The 13,061-nt window shown below is 42.7% G+C and overlaps 1 protein-coding gene across 1 annotated transcript in view; it reads right to left on the bottom strand.

Moving 5' to 3' along the window:
- The window catches only part of LOC119958159 (KAT8 regulatory NSL complex subunit 1-like protein), a 116,023-nt gene that overhangs the window by 80,217 nt on the left and 22,745 nt on the right, over nucleotides 1-13,061 (bottom strand). The window contains exon 6 of the mRNA XM_038786492.1: nucleotides 3,835-4,018. Within this exon, the coding sequence (XP_038642420.1) occupies nucleotides 3,835-4,018 (184 nt within the window). The remainder of the gene's footprint in view (nucleotides 1-3,834; nucleotides 4,019-13,061) is intronic.

Raw genomic sequence — 13,061 nt, 5'->3', positions numbered from 1 at the left:
GGGTTCAGGGTGTTTTTGTGCTTCTTCCGGATGGGCCATCCACATTTGAAGGCGTGAAGTCTGTAGTGTTTGGTTGTGAAGTATACTTGTATTTTTATTTTATTAGTTTGTTGTCTTTAGTTCATTGAGTAGGTTGATAGAGAAGTTTTTAGTTAATTGATGAGTGCATTGTTGTTTTATTTTGCTTATGTTCAATAAAGTGTGCGTTATTCGCTAACTCAGTATCGGAATCTGCCTGATGGTTATGTCTCTGTCGAGAAAACATTTCAAGGGGTTGATTTGAGATTCCCAGTAATTAGGCACTGAAATATTACATCAAGTCTGATTTTATCAAACACCCCTTTTAAACGTACAACTTTCACCAGGAAAATTAACAACTCCAAGCTATTCCTTATTTTTAAAATAAATTTAGAGTACCCAATTCCTTTTCCCCCCCAATTATGGGGCAATTTAGCGTGGCCAATCTACCTACCCTGCACATCTTTTGAATTGTGGGACGAAACCCATGTAAACACGGGGAGAATGTGCAAACTCCACACGGACAGTGGCCCAAAGCCAATGTCGAACCTTGGACCTCGGCGCCGTGAGGCAGCAGTGCTAACCAGTGTGCTGCCTCAAGCTATTCCTAATAACAGATTATATCAGGACTGAGAAATGATGAGACAAGATAGTTGAGATACTGGGCCAATTTCAACTGATACAGAGAAGACAATGTATTTATTTGAGGTATGTAAAATTCCAAAGCATTTTAATAGAATGAGCAGGGAAACAAATATTTCCTCCAATTCCCTGACACCCTCCAAAGAACCGAATGTAATTTTCTTGTTGCTTTGTTTATAACGCTCAAAGACCTCATTATATCTATCTCTGAAACCTCCTCAAAAGTTTACCTACTACAACCTTTGGTCCTCAACTCTTTCTCTTCCAAGACTCTGAAGCCACCTGAACCCTCCTCTCTGGAATCCCTTCGCTTAACCCATTCAAAAAGCATCTTTTCCACCAAACTTTGTCATCCCTCCTAACTTTCCCATAATAATTATTTATTTTCCCTTCTCTCCCACCTTATGAAAAACCTTCATGCTTTATGTTAAGGTTTTTGGTTCAGCGGATGTAGCAGTGAGGAGCATGCAATATGGTCTGGTAGAGCAAGCTATATCCTGTATCATTGTGCAAAACAAAACTCCATATGACAGATCTATGAGCTTATTGGACAATCGCAAATAATTTTTGCACTGATTCACTTTATATGTGATGTGTGTGCCTGCGCATGCTAAATCCTACCCGAGAAGGGGTCCTGTGTGAAGCTCGCTCTGGGTCTAAACTGAAGTTAAAAGGGCTTTATTTCCTTTGAACTCTTTCAGGGATAACTAAGAGTACAAAACTGGCAGAACCATCCAAAGTTAGCGATTTAAACCATTTTGTCAGATGGTTCCCAGCACAGTGTAATTGTGCAGAGAAATTTAGCTCTTCTTTAACATTACCTGAGGTACCCCGCAAATCTGGGCTGGGGAACCAGGAAGTTACGGGGGCAATTATTTCACAAATTCAATTTCACCACCAAAGTGAAATTACAAGAACTGGAGTCAATATTGTTCTGTTAGGTGTGAAGAACCAAAGAGACAGTTTCAACACACTTTACTTTGTCAGGTGCACTGATGGCCAGGATTGGGTTCAAAACAGAAATGCGATATATTGACAACATGGAGTGTCAAGGACAAGTTGCAACACTGGTGAAATAGCTCGATAGTTTCGTATAGGCTATAACTCAGTTATGCCAGTGTATTCTATCAGTATCTGCTCACATCTATGGAGAACAAATGCCGATGTGTTCCCTCTACCTCTACTAACTCTTGCTGGGGTTCTCCAACAAAACATAATTTGCCTTCACAGGCAGAAAGGTATTCAACTGTACAGTGCATCACAGTTGCGTCTTGCCCTGTTCATCTACATACATTAACCTTCCAGTGATACTACTGTAGTGTTCAGGGAAACACTGCCAAATTCATCTTCCTCTTCAGTTGGGAGAAGTTAGTTAAAATAGTACATCTCACTGCTCCACGGAGCATTGCATTTAGCCACTAAGCCATCAGGAAAGCTTTGCCTATTTTAAAGTTGCACTGCCCGATTATTTATTTTCCTCATGTACATCAAAGTTTGAAGAACAAGTTATATCTGCACTAAGTTACAATGTGTAAATTGGCGTGACCTACATACAGGTAATAGCTTAAAAAAAAATCAAAATGTTGCTTTGCATCCTATTCGTCTTAAAGTTACTCCACTGCAACTTCAACTATCATGGTACCAGTGCACTTGCAATGTCAAGCAACGCCCTTCACTCATGGTTTCCGAATCACAAACACAGTCATGCATGGGGCTTAAACGTCCTCGAGTGGCAATCAGTGCTGGATGGACACTCCCATGCACAATTATTTATGCAATTTTGTTTTCCAGTCTGTTGCGCTTCACCTTTCTACTCAGGCTGGGTGAGATCCTGGCAGTGCATTGCACACTTGAGGCCGAGCATCGAAGTGCAGGAAAATAAGTGAAGAAGATAAGCCCTTTTTTTTAAAAAGCAGCACTAGCTGCTGTAAATCAGGTAAGTTTCAAGGGCCAATGAGTAAATGGATATGATTTGGGGAGGAGTGAGGGTTGATCGGGTCAGATGTCAGGAGGATCAGGCCATGGATCAGAGGTTTGTGGGGCGGGGGGTTGCAGACCTCCTGAAGAGGTGGCGAAGAAGGAGACGTCGTCCCATGCAGGTGGGGGTGAGTCAGAAGGGCTGGGGAATCCCATGGAGATTGGGTCTGTACAACATTTGGCAGCACGGTAGCATAGTGGTTAGCACAATTGCTTCACAGCTCCAGGGTCCCAGGTACGATTCCCGGCTTGGGTCACTGTCTGTGCGGAGTCTGCACATTCTCCCCACGTGTGCGTGGGTTTCCTCCGGTTTCTTCCCACAGTCCAAAGATGTGCAGGTTAGGTGGATTGGCCATGCTAAATTGTCCTTGGTGTCCAAAATTGCCCTGAGTGTTGGGTGGAATTATTGGGTTTTGGGGATAGGGTGGAGGTGTGGGCTTGGGTAGGGTGCTCTTTGCAAGAGCCAGTGCAGACTCGACGGGCTGAGTGGCCTCCTTCTGCACTGTGAAATCTAGGAATAATTCCTCGGAAGTTAAAAGTTAAAAGAGGTTTACATTCTTCTAACATTTTCTGGATAACAGTTGAACCATCCACAGATTCGGATTTAAATTGCATTTTCAGATGGTACCCAGGGCAGGAAATTGCCCAGGGGATATATTTCTGGGCAATTAGTGCGCAGACCTTACCTGTGAAGTTCGAAGAGGGGTTCCCCAGAGCATTTTTGCAGTACCCACATCCCCCAATCTGATGCTGGGGAGCTCAGAGGTTTCGGTCCAATATATCAATAATGTATGACAACCAATATTATGCAAGTAGAATACTTTGGTTTCTACCCACAGTTTAAAAAAGGGAATTAAATGTGGTTATTTCTCTAAAATACTGATATAGGGGGTCAGATTCTGCTGTTTACCTCTAGGGCCTGGTTCATATCAGCTCAAATTGACGAGATGGAAGACTCCTCTTGCTGACCTGTTTCTTGTCCTATTCGAAATAAGTTTTGAAAGTTTCAATCTAGCACCTAATGAATGTGGGCTCATAGTTGTGTGGCATTCATTTGACACTAGATATCCACATGGTAATTTTTCCAATTCCTAACAGCACACTGCTTTAATGAACACAAAATCAGACTTACAAAGCTTGAAACTTTGATCACGAAACAAAAATCTTTCTGCACTTATTTTAAGCAGTTCAACTCACCTCTCTACTTCCATCATAAATACAACTGAAAAGTCTGTGCTTATGTTCCATCCGGAGAGGCCTCGTTCTGGCTGACGTGTCATCCATAGACAGAACTCGCTGTGTAATCCTGTCAAGGTGCTTTTTCTTAGACTCCTCACAACCAGAACTGTTTGAAGAGCCTGACTTGTCACCACCTAAAACACTAACAGCCAAAGTTAATTTTGAATATTGTGACTAGTAAATATAACAGTAGAAAACCATTGTGTTTCACGACAAAGGGAACTGCTTGAAATAAAGGTTTTCCCACCAAAAAGGTCAATTGTAGCAGTGAGAGAGATACTTACAACAGTTATAGAAGTGGTCAATGCCATCCTCAAAACATTACCCACATCTATGCTGGAGCCCCATTGTAATTCAGATTAAGTGTCCAACACAACAAAAAAGTTTTTATTCCGTATTCAAGAAAATATGAATAATCAATCGATAGCATATACATGACAGAAATGAGGGAAGTAGAATTATAAGATTTGTATTAATTGACCTTTACAGAAAAAATTCCTCCACACCTCCTAGTAAACAGTCAAATCTTTAGTAGCACACTTATAAAAAAATCTTGTTTTTAGAAAGTCTCATTTTTGTTCAGCTAATCTCTACAATAGGATTATAAAATATTACTTTTCATTTATTTTGGGGTAGAAAACACGAGTGTCTTTTTTGTTAATTATTTCCTTTTACTTGGAACTCAAAGAACATTCTGTTCATTGCAATGATAGCAACGAGGAAGTATTCTTAATCATTTAATTTTGTAAATATCCAGTTCATAGTGTACTGATGCTATATAATGGTTTGCAGGGCAGACAGTGGTGTATTAAGTACAGTGGTGTATTAAGTACAGGTGTTAATATATCTGTGTATACAGTATTGTATACATTTGATATACCACTTATACAGCAAACAACCAGGCCCACGATTTAGGAATGTATCCTACAATTATTGGGCATTAGAGGGTGTGGATTTACCGCAAATCAGGCCACGTCTTATCTCAGTATTATGTCATTTGGTTGAGGAGAAAGTTGAAAGTCCTTGGATGTGGTGGAAAGGAACCCCAAATTCTTGTTCAATTACAGACATAATACATGTATTTATACCTGTTCATGTAATTCATTATCTGTGAAATGCTTTGGGATATTCTGCAAACTTGAAAGGCACCATATTAACCAAGTTCTTACATTGGGGAGAGGGGAAAATGCACCTTCTTTTGTTATTCATGTGGGCTTGGCAGTAATAGAAACTCAGGTTTAATTAGCTTGAAGGTTCACATTTCTATTGACTGAACTTCAGTTCAGTAGATTCTTAATCCCTGTTATTTTTAACCCTTCCTACCCACTCTACTGTGTGTCTGCCTTCAGTGTGGAGGGTGTTGGGAATAATTAAGACTAGTTAGACTAGTAGACCGTTGTTCCATTATATGTTCATCTTTTACTCTTGTTGTAAATAAACATTTTTTTATGTTTTACTTATAAATATTGTGCCTATAACTCATGGGAGCAGTCAAGGGTTAAAGATCTCCAGAAAATACACAAATTACTGGCTAATTCACTTATATTTGGACTTCAGGGTCTGTGGGGGTGGGATTGATCACCCAGAATGTCAAAACAAAACCCCTCCCCCTCTTCAAGCCCTCTCCTGCTTGCTGGCTGACCCTGTAGCAATTTACTGGCAACAGGCACGCAGTCCCAAAGAGACGTTGATGGAGTATATTTGAAGGTAATTCCGGGATGTCACCTTGGCTAGGGTGGCAGGCCCTGGGAATTATTTGGAAAAGAGGCCTCCGATTGGCACATAGGGCCCCATAGAGCTTCCAGTCCATCGATTTACACCTGTTGGGCTTGTCACTGGCATGGCCGCCACAGATCCTAGGCAGCTAGATAAGATGGCTCAAGAGGTACCTGGGATATTTCCCTTTAGTAGCCAAGACACAGGATACAAGAGTAGGACAGTTAATGCTAGAAATATATAAAAGCCTGGTTAGGTCACAGCTGGATAATTGCATGCAGTTCTAGTTGTTACATTATATGGAGAATGTAAATCGCACCAGAGAGGGAACAGGGGAAATTTATGAGGATGTTGCCAAGATGGAGAATTTTAGCTTCAAGGAATCTTGGTTAGGATGAGTTATTTTTTCCTTTGAAACAGACTAACTAGCGATTTAATTGAGGTGCATAAAAATATGAGGGGGGCGAGATAGGAAAGGCTTCAAATAATTCGCAGAAGGATTAGAGGGAAATTGAAGATGGCTTGCTGCTCTATTTTAAAAAGTACTTGGGCAGCCATAGGTGAAAAATAGATTTTTAGCTTGCAATGCACAAAATTCCAGCAGTGGCAGGAAACGCCCTTAAGTGGCCACTTAAGCATCTTATTTTTCCCCTCAGCAAGCATGACACCAAACACCTTCCCACCGCTGGCAATTTGTAGCCACTCACTGCCGTGGAGCCCAAAAGATCAGTCACTTCAGTATGTTACCATTTATTAGGTATTTGGTTGCCCTCTTCAAAACGCTCTACCACGTATTTTTCTGGATTGAATTGCATTTGCCACTTTTCTGTCCACCAATCTGTCCATTGATAGCTCCTTGAACAGTCTACAACTTTTTTCCTCACTATCAGCGCACAACTATTTCTGGGGCAGCACGGTAGCACAAGTCACTGTGGCTTCACAGCGCCAGGGTCCCAGGTTCGATTCCTCGTTGGGTCACTGTCTGTGCGGAGTCTGCACGTTCTCCCAGTGTCTGCGTGGGTTTCCTCCGGGTGCTCCGGTGTCCTCCCACAGTCCAAAGACGTGCAGGTTAGGTGAATTGGCCATGATAAATTGACCTTGGGTTACGGGGATAAGGTGGAAGTGAGGGCTTAAATGGGTCGGTGCAGACTCGATGGGCCGAATGGCCTCCTTCTGCACTGTATGCTCTATGTTCCATGTATACCATCAGTTCTTGACATGAGAATTTCATATAGCCATTGGAAACAATCTTAATTCATCATATTTTGCAAAAACAATGTCTCGGACGACCTGTTTACTCTGAATTGGAAGTTTTTCAACATCAGGTGTAGTTTTTATATTACCTTCTCAGAAGATGACATCTCTCATAGAACTCTATGGCCGGGATTCTCCGAAATACCCAGGGGGAGGCGCAAATCAAGGCCCGCCGCCCCAATGCCGGCTTCCCTATTCTCCGGCACTGTTTTTCGGGCGCTGGCGGGATTCCCGCCGGTCAGGGGCAGTTAGCAGCGGCCCCCCCAGCCATTCTCCGGGCCCCGATGGGCCAAGTCGCCAATGTGTTTGACCCAATCCCGCCGGCGTGGATTACTCGTCTCACACATGGCGGGACCTGGAAGGTAAGTGCGCGGAGGCCATCCTGGGAGGAGGGCAGAGGGGCGTCCACGGTGGCCTGGCCCACAATCGGGGCCTATCAATCGGCGGGTAGGTTGGTTCCGTGGGTGCCTACTTTACTCCGAGCCGGGCCCCTGTAGGGTTCCGCCATATTGCCCGGTGTGGAGAAGGGAACTCCCACGCATGCGCGGAAATACACCGGCAGTTCCACGCATGCGCAAAGTCCGTTTGCCGCAGGCTGGAGCTGCGGGAACCATTCCGGCGCCAACCTAGCCCACTCGAAAGGGGAGAATTCCTCAGTTTCGGGGGCTGTTGACGCCGGAGTGATTGGCTCCGGTTTTCACACCAGCGTGGGGACATAGCCCCATGGAGAATCCTGCCCTACAAGTTTTATTTAAGTGATTCATTGGCTTTGAAGCAAGTAGGACAGAATTTCTGGTTTGACAACAGGTTAGGATATATACCATGTCAGGAATGAATGGGGGGAAATTTGGACATACATTGTTTTATACGGAGAACCTGTACACGAATTTGATCAATTATTTTCATCATACCAAAGTAGGTTCAAAGATATGCAAGTTAGGTGGATTGGTCATGCCACATTGCCCCTTTGTCTAAAAGATTAGGTGGGGGAATGGCCTAGGTAGGGTGCTCCTTCAGAGGGACAGTGCAGACTTAATGGGTTGAATGGCTTCCTTCTGAACTGTAGGGATTCTATGATTCATACCAGTTACTTCTGTACAACTACACTTGGTTCGTGAACATAGTTTCACATGCCATGAAAAGCCAAAGGAACAAATTTCCTGCATGCTAAGAGAATAGCAGGAGGCCAGAGATCACAGTGGATAGAAATGGAGCTCGAGACAGAGGACACACTCCCAAGAACAAATGAATGAAAAAAATCAAGGTGGGACGTCATAGGAGAGTGTGTAAGTAATTGATTTGAAAGCACAGACGAGAAGGAACGCATATTTGAAGTTCAGGGTGGGATAGAGGGAGTGTGAGCAGTGAGGGAGGTGAAAAAGGAACTAAACATGTAGTCAACACAAGCAAAAGGTGCTGATTGGTGAATAGATTGCAAGTTTTAATGATTCTTTAGTATGTCTTTAGTTTATTTCTGTTAGAGACGTAGCAGGCAACCTAATAAATAGCTGGGCTGCAAAGAATGGGGTGCACATCCTATTACATGTGAGAACTCTAATTCTTGACAAACATGTGCGTGATGTATCAGGAGGAGCTCAAGCTCCAGGTTTTAGAGTTTGAGCAGGGCTGCTAGCTACATGCATAGTAGATTTCTAGAAGTTGGACCCCCACAGCTTAAGGGTGTGCAGGCAGAGAGGAAATGGATGACTGTTCGGCCCAGAGAAGAACATGGCAGGTAGTGCAGGAGTCCCCAACTGTATTCATTCTCCAACTGATATTCAATCCTGAAAACAGAATGACAGTTCATCTGGGGAGTGCAGTCAGAGCCAATTATGTAGCATCATGGGTGGCCCAGAAATATAGGGAAGCAGAAGGAAGATTAGGAAATAAATAGTGGCAGGGAATAAATAATATGGGGGGGGGGGGGGGGGGGGGGGGGGTTCTATAGTTAGCCGAGCAACCAAGCATTTCTGCAGCTTGAAGTCAGAATAATTTGTTGCCTCCCTGGTGTCAAGGTCAAGGACTTGACCGAGTGGCTGCTGGGCTGTGGGGGGTGCTGGCTGGCTCGAGGATATGCTTCATACCACTACTAAATACATAGATAGAAAAAGGAATGAATGCCTGCATCCAGATTTTAGGAAGCTAGGGAGTAGACTTATGGGCGGCAGGCACTGGAATGTGGCGACTAGGGGTTTTTCACAGTAACTTCATTGTAGTGTTAATGTAAGCCTACTTGTGACAATGAATATTTAAAAAAATTAAATTAACTAGTCAGTAGAACCTCGAAAGGTAGTAATTTTGAGATCTATCCTGGTGTCACACGCTAGTGAATATGGAAATAGGACGAGAGGATAGATGCATGCAGAAGGTGGACAAATAGTGCTTGAGGAAGATCCTATGTACATTAGAACTGCTTCTGGGGAGGTGGAACTTAGGCCAGGTGGGTTTTACCTCAACAGAGCTTGGGCCAGTGCTGTAATGGGGGACACTTTGCCAGTGTTGTTGAGGAGGGTTTAACCCAACTTGGTAAAAGGGACAGAAGCCAGGATGTAACAGAAGAAATAAGGTGCACAAAGGATTGGAAGAGTCAGATAGAGCAAGAGAGAGAGAGAGAATGCAATCAGGTCTAAATTAGTTTTAGTGGGCACATACTTAAACACACGAGCCATGGTAAATAAGCGCAGATAACCACATGGATGTATTATGTTGTGGCAACAATAAAGACCTGATTTTTAGAAAACAGCAGGTCTGGCCAATATTTCTGGAAGGAAAGAAAGGAAGGAAGTCAATATCGATTAAGGATAACTGACAGACAGAAGAGAGGGGAGAGAGAGAAGAGAGGGGGAGAGAGAGAAGAGAGGGGGAGAGAGAGAAGAGAGGAGAGAGAGAGGAGAGAGGGGTTGGTTGATGCAACTGTTAAGAAAGTCCAACAACATCTATACTTCCTACGGAAGCTAAAGAAATTCGGCTTGTTTGCATCGACTCTCACAAACGTCTACAGATATGTCATAGAGAGCATCTTATCCGGCTGCATCATAGCTTGGTATGGCAACTGCTTGGCGTATGATCGCAAGATACTACATAGTGTGGTGAACTCACTCTGCATTACACAAGCTTGTAACCCTCCAATTGATTCTGTCTACACCTCCTGCTGCCTCAGGAAGGCAGACAACTTTGTCAGAGCCCGTTGCTTTGCCCTCTTCCACCAAGCATATACAGAAATCTGAAGACCCGTACATCCAGACTTAGGAACAGCTTTTTCCTCAGTTACCAGACTCACGACTCTCTCTTGAACTGATCTGTTCCCTATAAGACACTATTCACAATGCTCTATGCTGCTCTTGCTTATGTTGCATTTGCTTTGTTATTTTGCCCTTGTTCCAAACTATAACTAATTATTTATTTGTCGATGTACTGTGTACCTTTTCGCATTCACTGTAACTATCTACTTTTTTTGTCTGTGTATGCTTCCTTGCCGCAGAAAAATACAATAAATTAATCAAAATTTCAGGAAACTCCAAAGTAAATTGAAATTGGCAGTGGACGAGTTGGTATTAATGTTAAGAAGCTGACCTTTACAAAATGTTTTAATACATCTCCTTTAACTGAAGGCGAAATAGAATGTCCTGAAAAGAAGGGCCGTGTAGTCAGTTGAACATCTTTTTGGAAAGATGCTCATGATCAGGTTGCCATGTGGAGCAGAGGAGAAACTCAAACAGAAACCTATTGAAATGTGACAGACTTAACACTTTTACACAGCCTATCAGAGGAAAAGGAGCTTTTGAGGTGCAGAGAAACAACGAAACCGGTGCTGTGGGGAAGCAGGTAGACCGCCTTGTGTTAAAAACCAAGCAGAATGTTGTCGAAAGTTCATTTTCTGTACAAAATAGAAAGAACAAACCGGGCTGTTGGACACTTAAGGACCAGGGAGTTGCCTTGCTGTTGGATCCAGAAAGCTCAGGCGGAGTGGAACAATTTTTGAAGTTTCAATCTGGTGCAACAGGGAGAAGTGAGCCTGCTGGAGAGCTGGGAATTACTTTGGAACTCTTCTTGTAATGCTACGTATCTGCCAGAAGCATGAGCGAAAGAAGCTGCAAGACATATCTTGATTGCGTTAGTCAGTTAATGCAAAACTATCTTTTTGTTAGTTCGGCCTATTAATTGTCTGGTAATTAATATTTGATCTATGCTGATTTTAGTTTGTTTGTTCAGAAGTTATCAGTCTCCATGGGGATCGTAACAGTTGATACAAGTGTGGCCAACTAAAATGGTGTCCAGCAAGGGATGCTGGGAAAAGTGGTCAGGTTTTATGGACAAGCAGGCTGCAGAACAGATCAAACAAAGTTGCAACAAAAGGCTTTACAAACTTCAAAGGATTTTGCAGGTTGATGCAAATAACATAGGCAAAAGACTATCTCCAGGCCATCCCAGGAACAATAGAACTGTCCTGTTAATCACACTTGTTTACCAGGCACAGTGGCACCTAAGCTCCTTATTTGGAAAGGCCTACTTGCCCCCAATACTTGCAAGCATGGCCACTCAGTGCACACCCCAAAATTGATGGGGCAGCCACTGATTGGACTTGATCAGGCTGATCGAACCCTGATCAATTGATTGACAAATGACCCAGAGACTGCCCATCAAAGGGGACAAAATCCAAGTTAAAAGGTGCTGCACCACCTTAGAATCTCTCTGCAACAGTAACCAACGGTGACTTCCACCAGCTGACGAAGGAGACTATCCAAGCTACCAACAGAAGGAAGATCAGAGCCAGAAGAGAACCAGATTGATAACCAACTGACAGAGACTACAAAACCGTGACTACAGATAACAGGCCTGTATCTGTCTAGCACTGGTCACTGCCAAGTTAAGTTAAGATCTTGGAACTATTGGTGTAACCTATGATTGAGAGTGTGTGATTGAATAACCATAACCATTGTGTGCGTGAATAAATATTGTTCTGTTTTATAAACAGAGCCTCATAGTCATTTGTCCACCATATACGGGTTAAGACACACTGTGGTTTAGACAGGCACAACACAAGTCACTTCAACAAAATTCTAGCTCTATATAAATACATACTTTTTCAAGAGTCTTTTGTGGGAATCACCTTAAAAACGTTTACTGGCCTTTCTGGTCCTTCGAATAATGGTGCACTAAGTGCAGCCTGATCTATCTAAAGTGTATGGCAGTGCTTCTCGGCCTTTTGGCCAAAATCAAGTGTATGGCAATATCATGAAGTTAAGTCAGTGTGCACATGCACGAGTGTGGCTGAATAATCTTCTCTTGCCTGGATGAGTGCTATTCCAACAACACTGAAATAGTTTGATACTATCCAGCACAAAGCAGCCTGCTTGATTGGTGTCCCATCCGCCACAAAAACATTCATTCATTCCACCAGTGTACTGGGGCTGCAGTCTGTATTACCTACAACCCATTGTGGCCACTTGCCAAGACTTCTTCAATAGTACCTCCCAAATCTCCAAGCTTTACCACCTGGTAGGTGCATGGGAACACAACTACCTACAGGTTTCACACTAAATCACACACCTACTTGACTTGGCAATATATTGCCATTTCTGGACTTTGACCCATTGCCAATGAAGGGATTTCCCACCTAGATAATTATATATTTTAATAGATTTGTCAAACCAAAGTTCTTGTTCGTATAACTGTATTGACTCCACCTAACCGTAGTGATTTTCCAAATGTCCTGTTCCCATGTGCTTAATAACAGATTGATTTAAAAGGTGCTGTACAAATACATTCTATGTTCCAAGTTTATCGTTATATAACTAAAATCCTCAAGTCTTCAGGATAGTCTTTCAGTATCAGTCTTAACAACAAAACTTCCAATCACACTCTTCCAATCAGTGCACTGAAACAATATTGTCTCAATTGAAATTTGGGGGTCGGTACAGATGAGCTCGGGCTTTCTCAGATCAACCACAAAACCTGGAAATAATAAATTCAGTTAAACTCCTCGTCCTTTCAGCTAAAGAACATTCATTTTTGACCCCCTACTTGGAATTAATCTAATGCCATAAAGAGGTTTTAAACTGGCTTGCATGGGTCAGTAACCAAGAGCTAAATTTGATTTATATTACTTTGGCAACAATATGACATTCAGTATTACAGCAGAAAGTAACTGTTAACTGTTGTGAATCATATTCTTTTGTAGGAAATGCAAAACAAGACTGATAAAGAGTCAAACT

The sequence above is a fragment of the Scyliorhinus canicula genome, chromosome 2, assembly GCF_902713615.1.
Source record: "Scyliorhinus canicula chromosome 2, sScyCan1.1, whole genome shotgun sequence".
Lineage (NCBI taxonomy): Eukaryota > Metazoa > Chordata > Chondrichthyes > Carcharhiniformes > Scyliorhinidae > Scyliorhinus > Scyliorhinus canicula.
The sequence above is the reverse complement of the archived record's forward strand: the minus strand, read 5'-3'. Positions and strand labels throughout refer to the sequence as shown.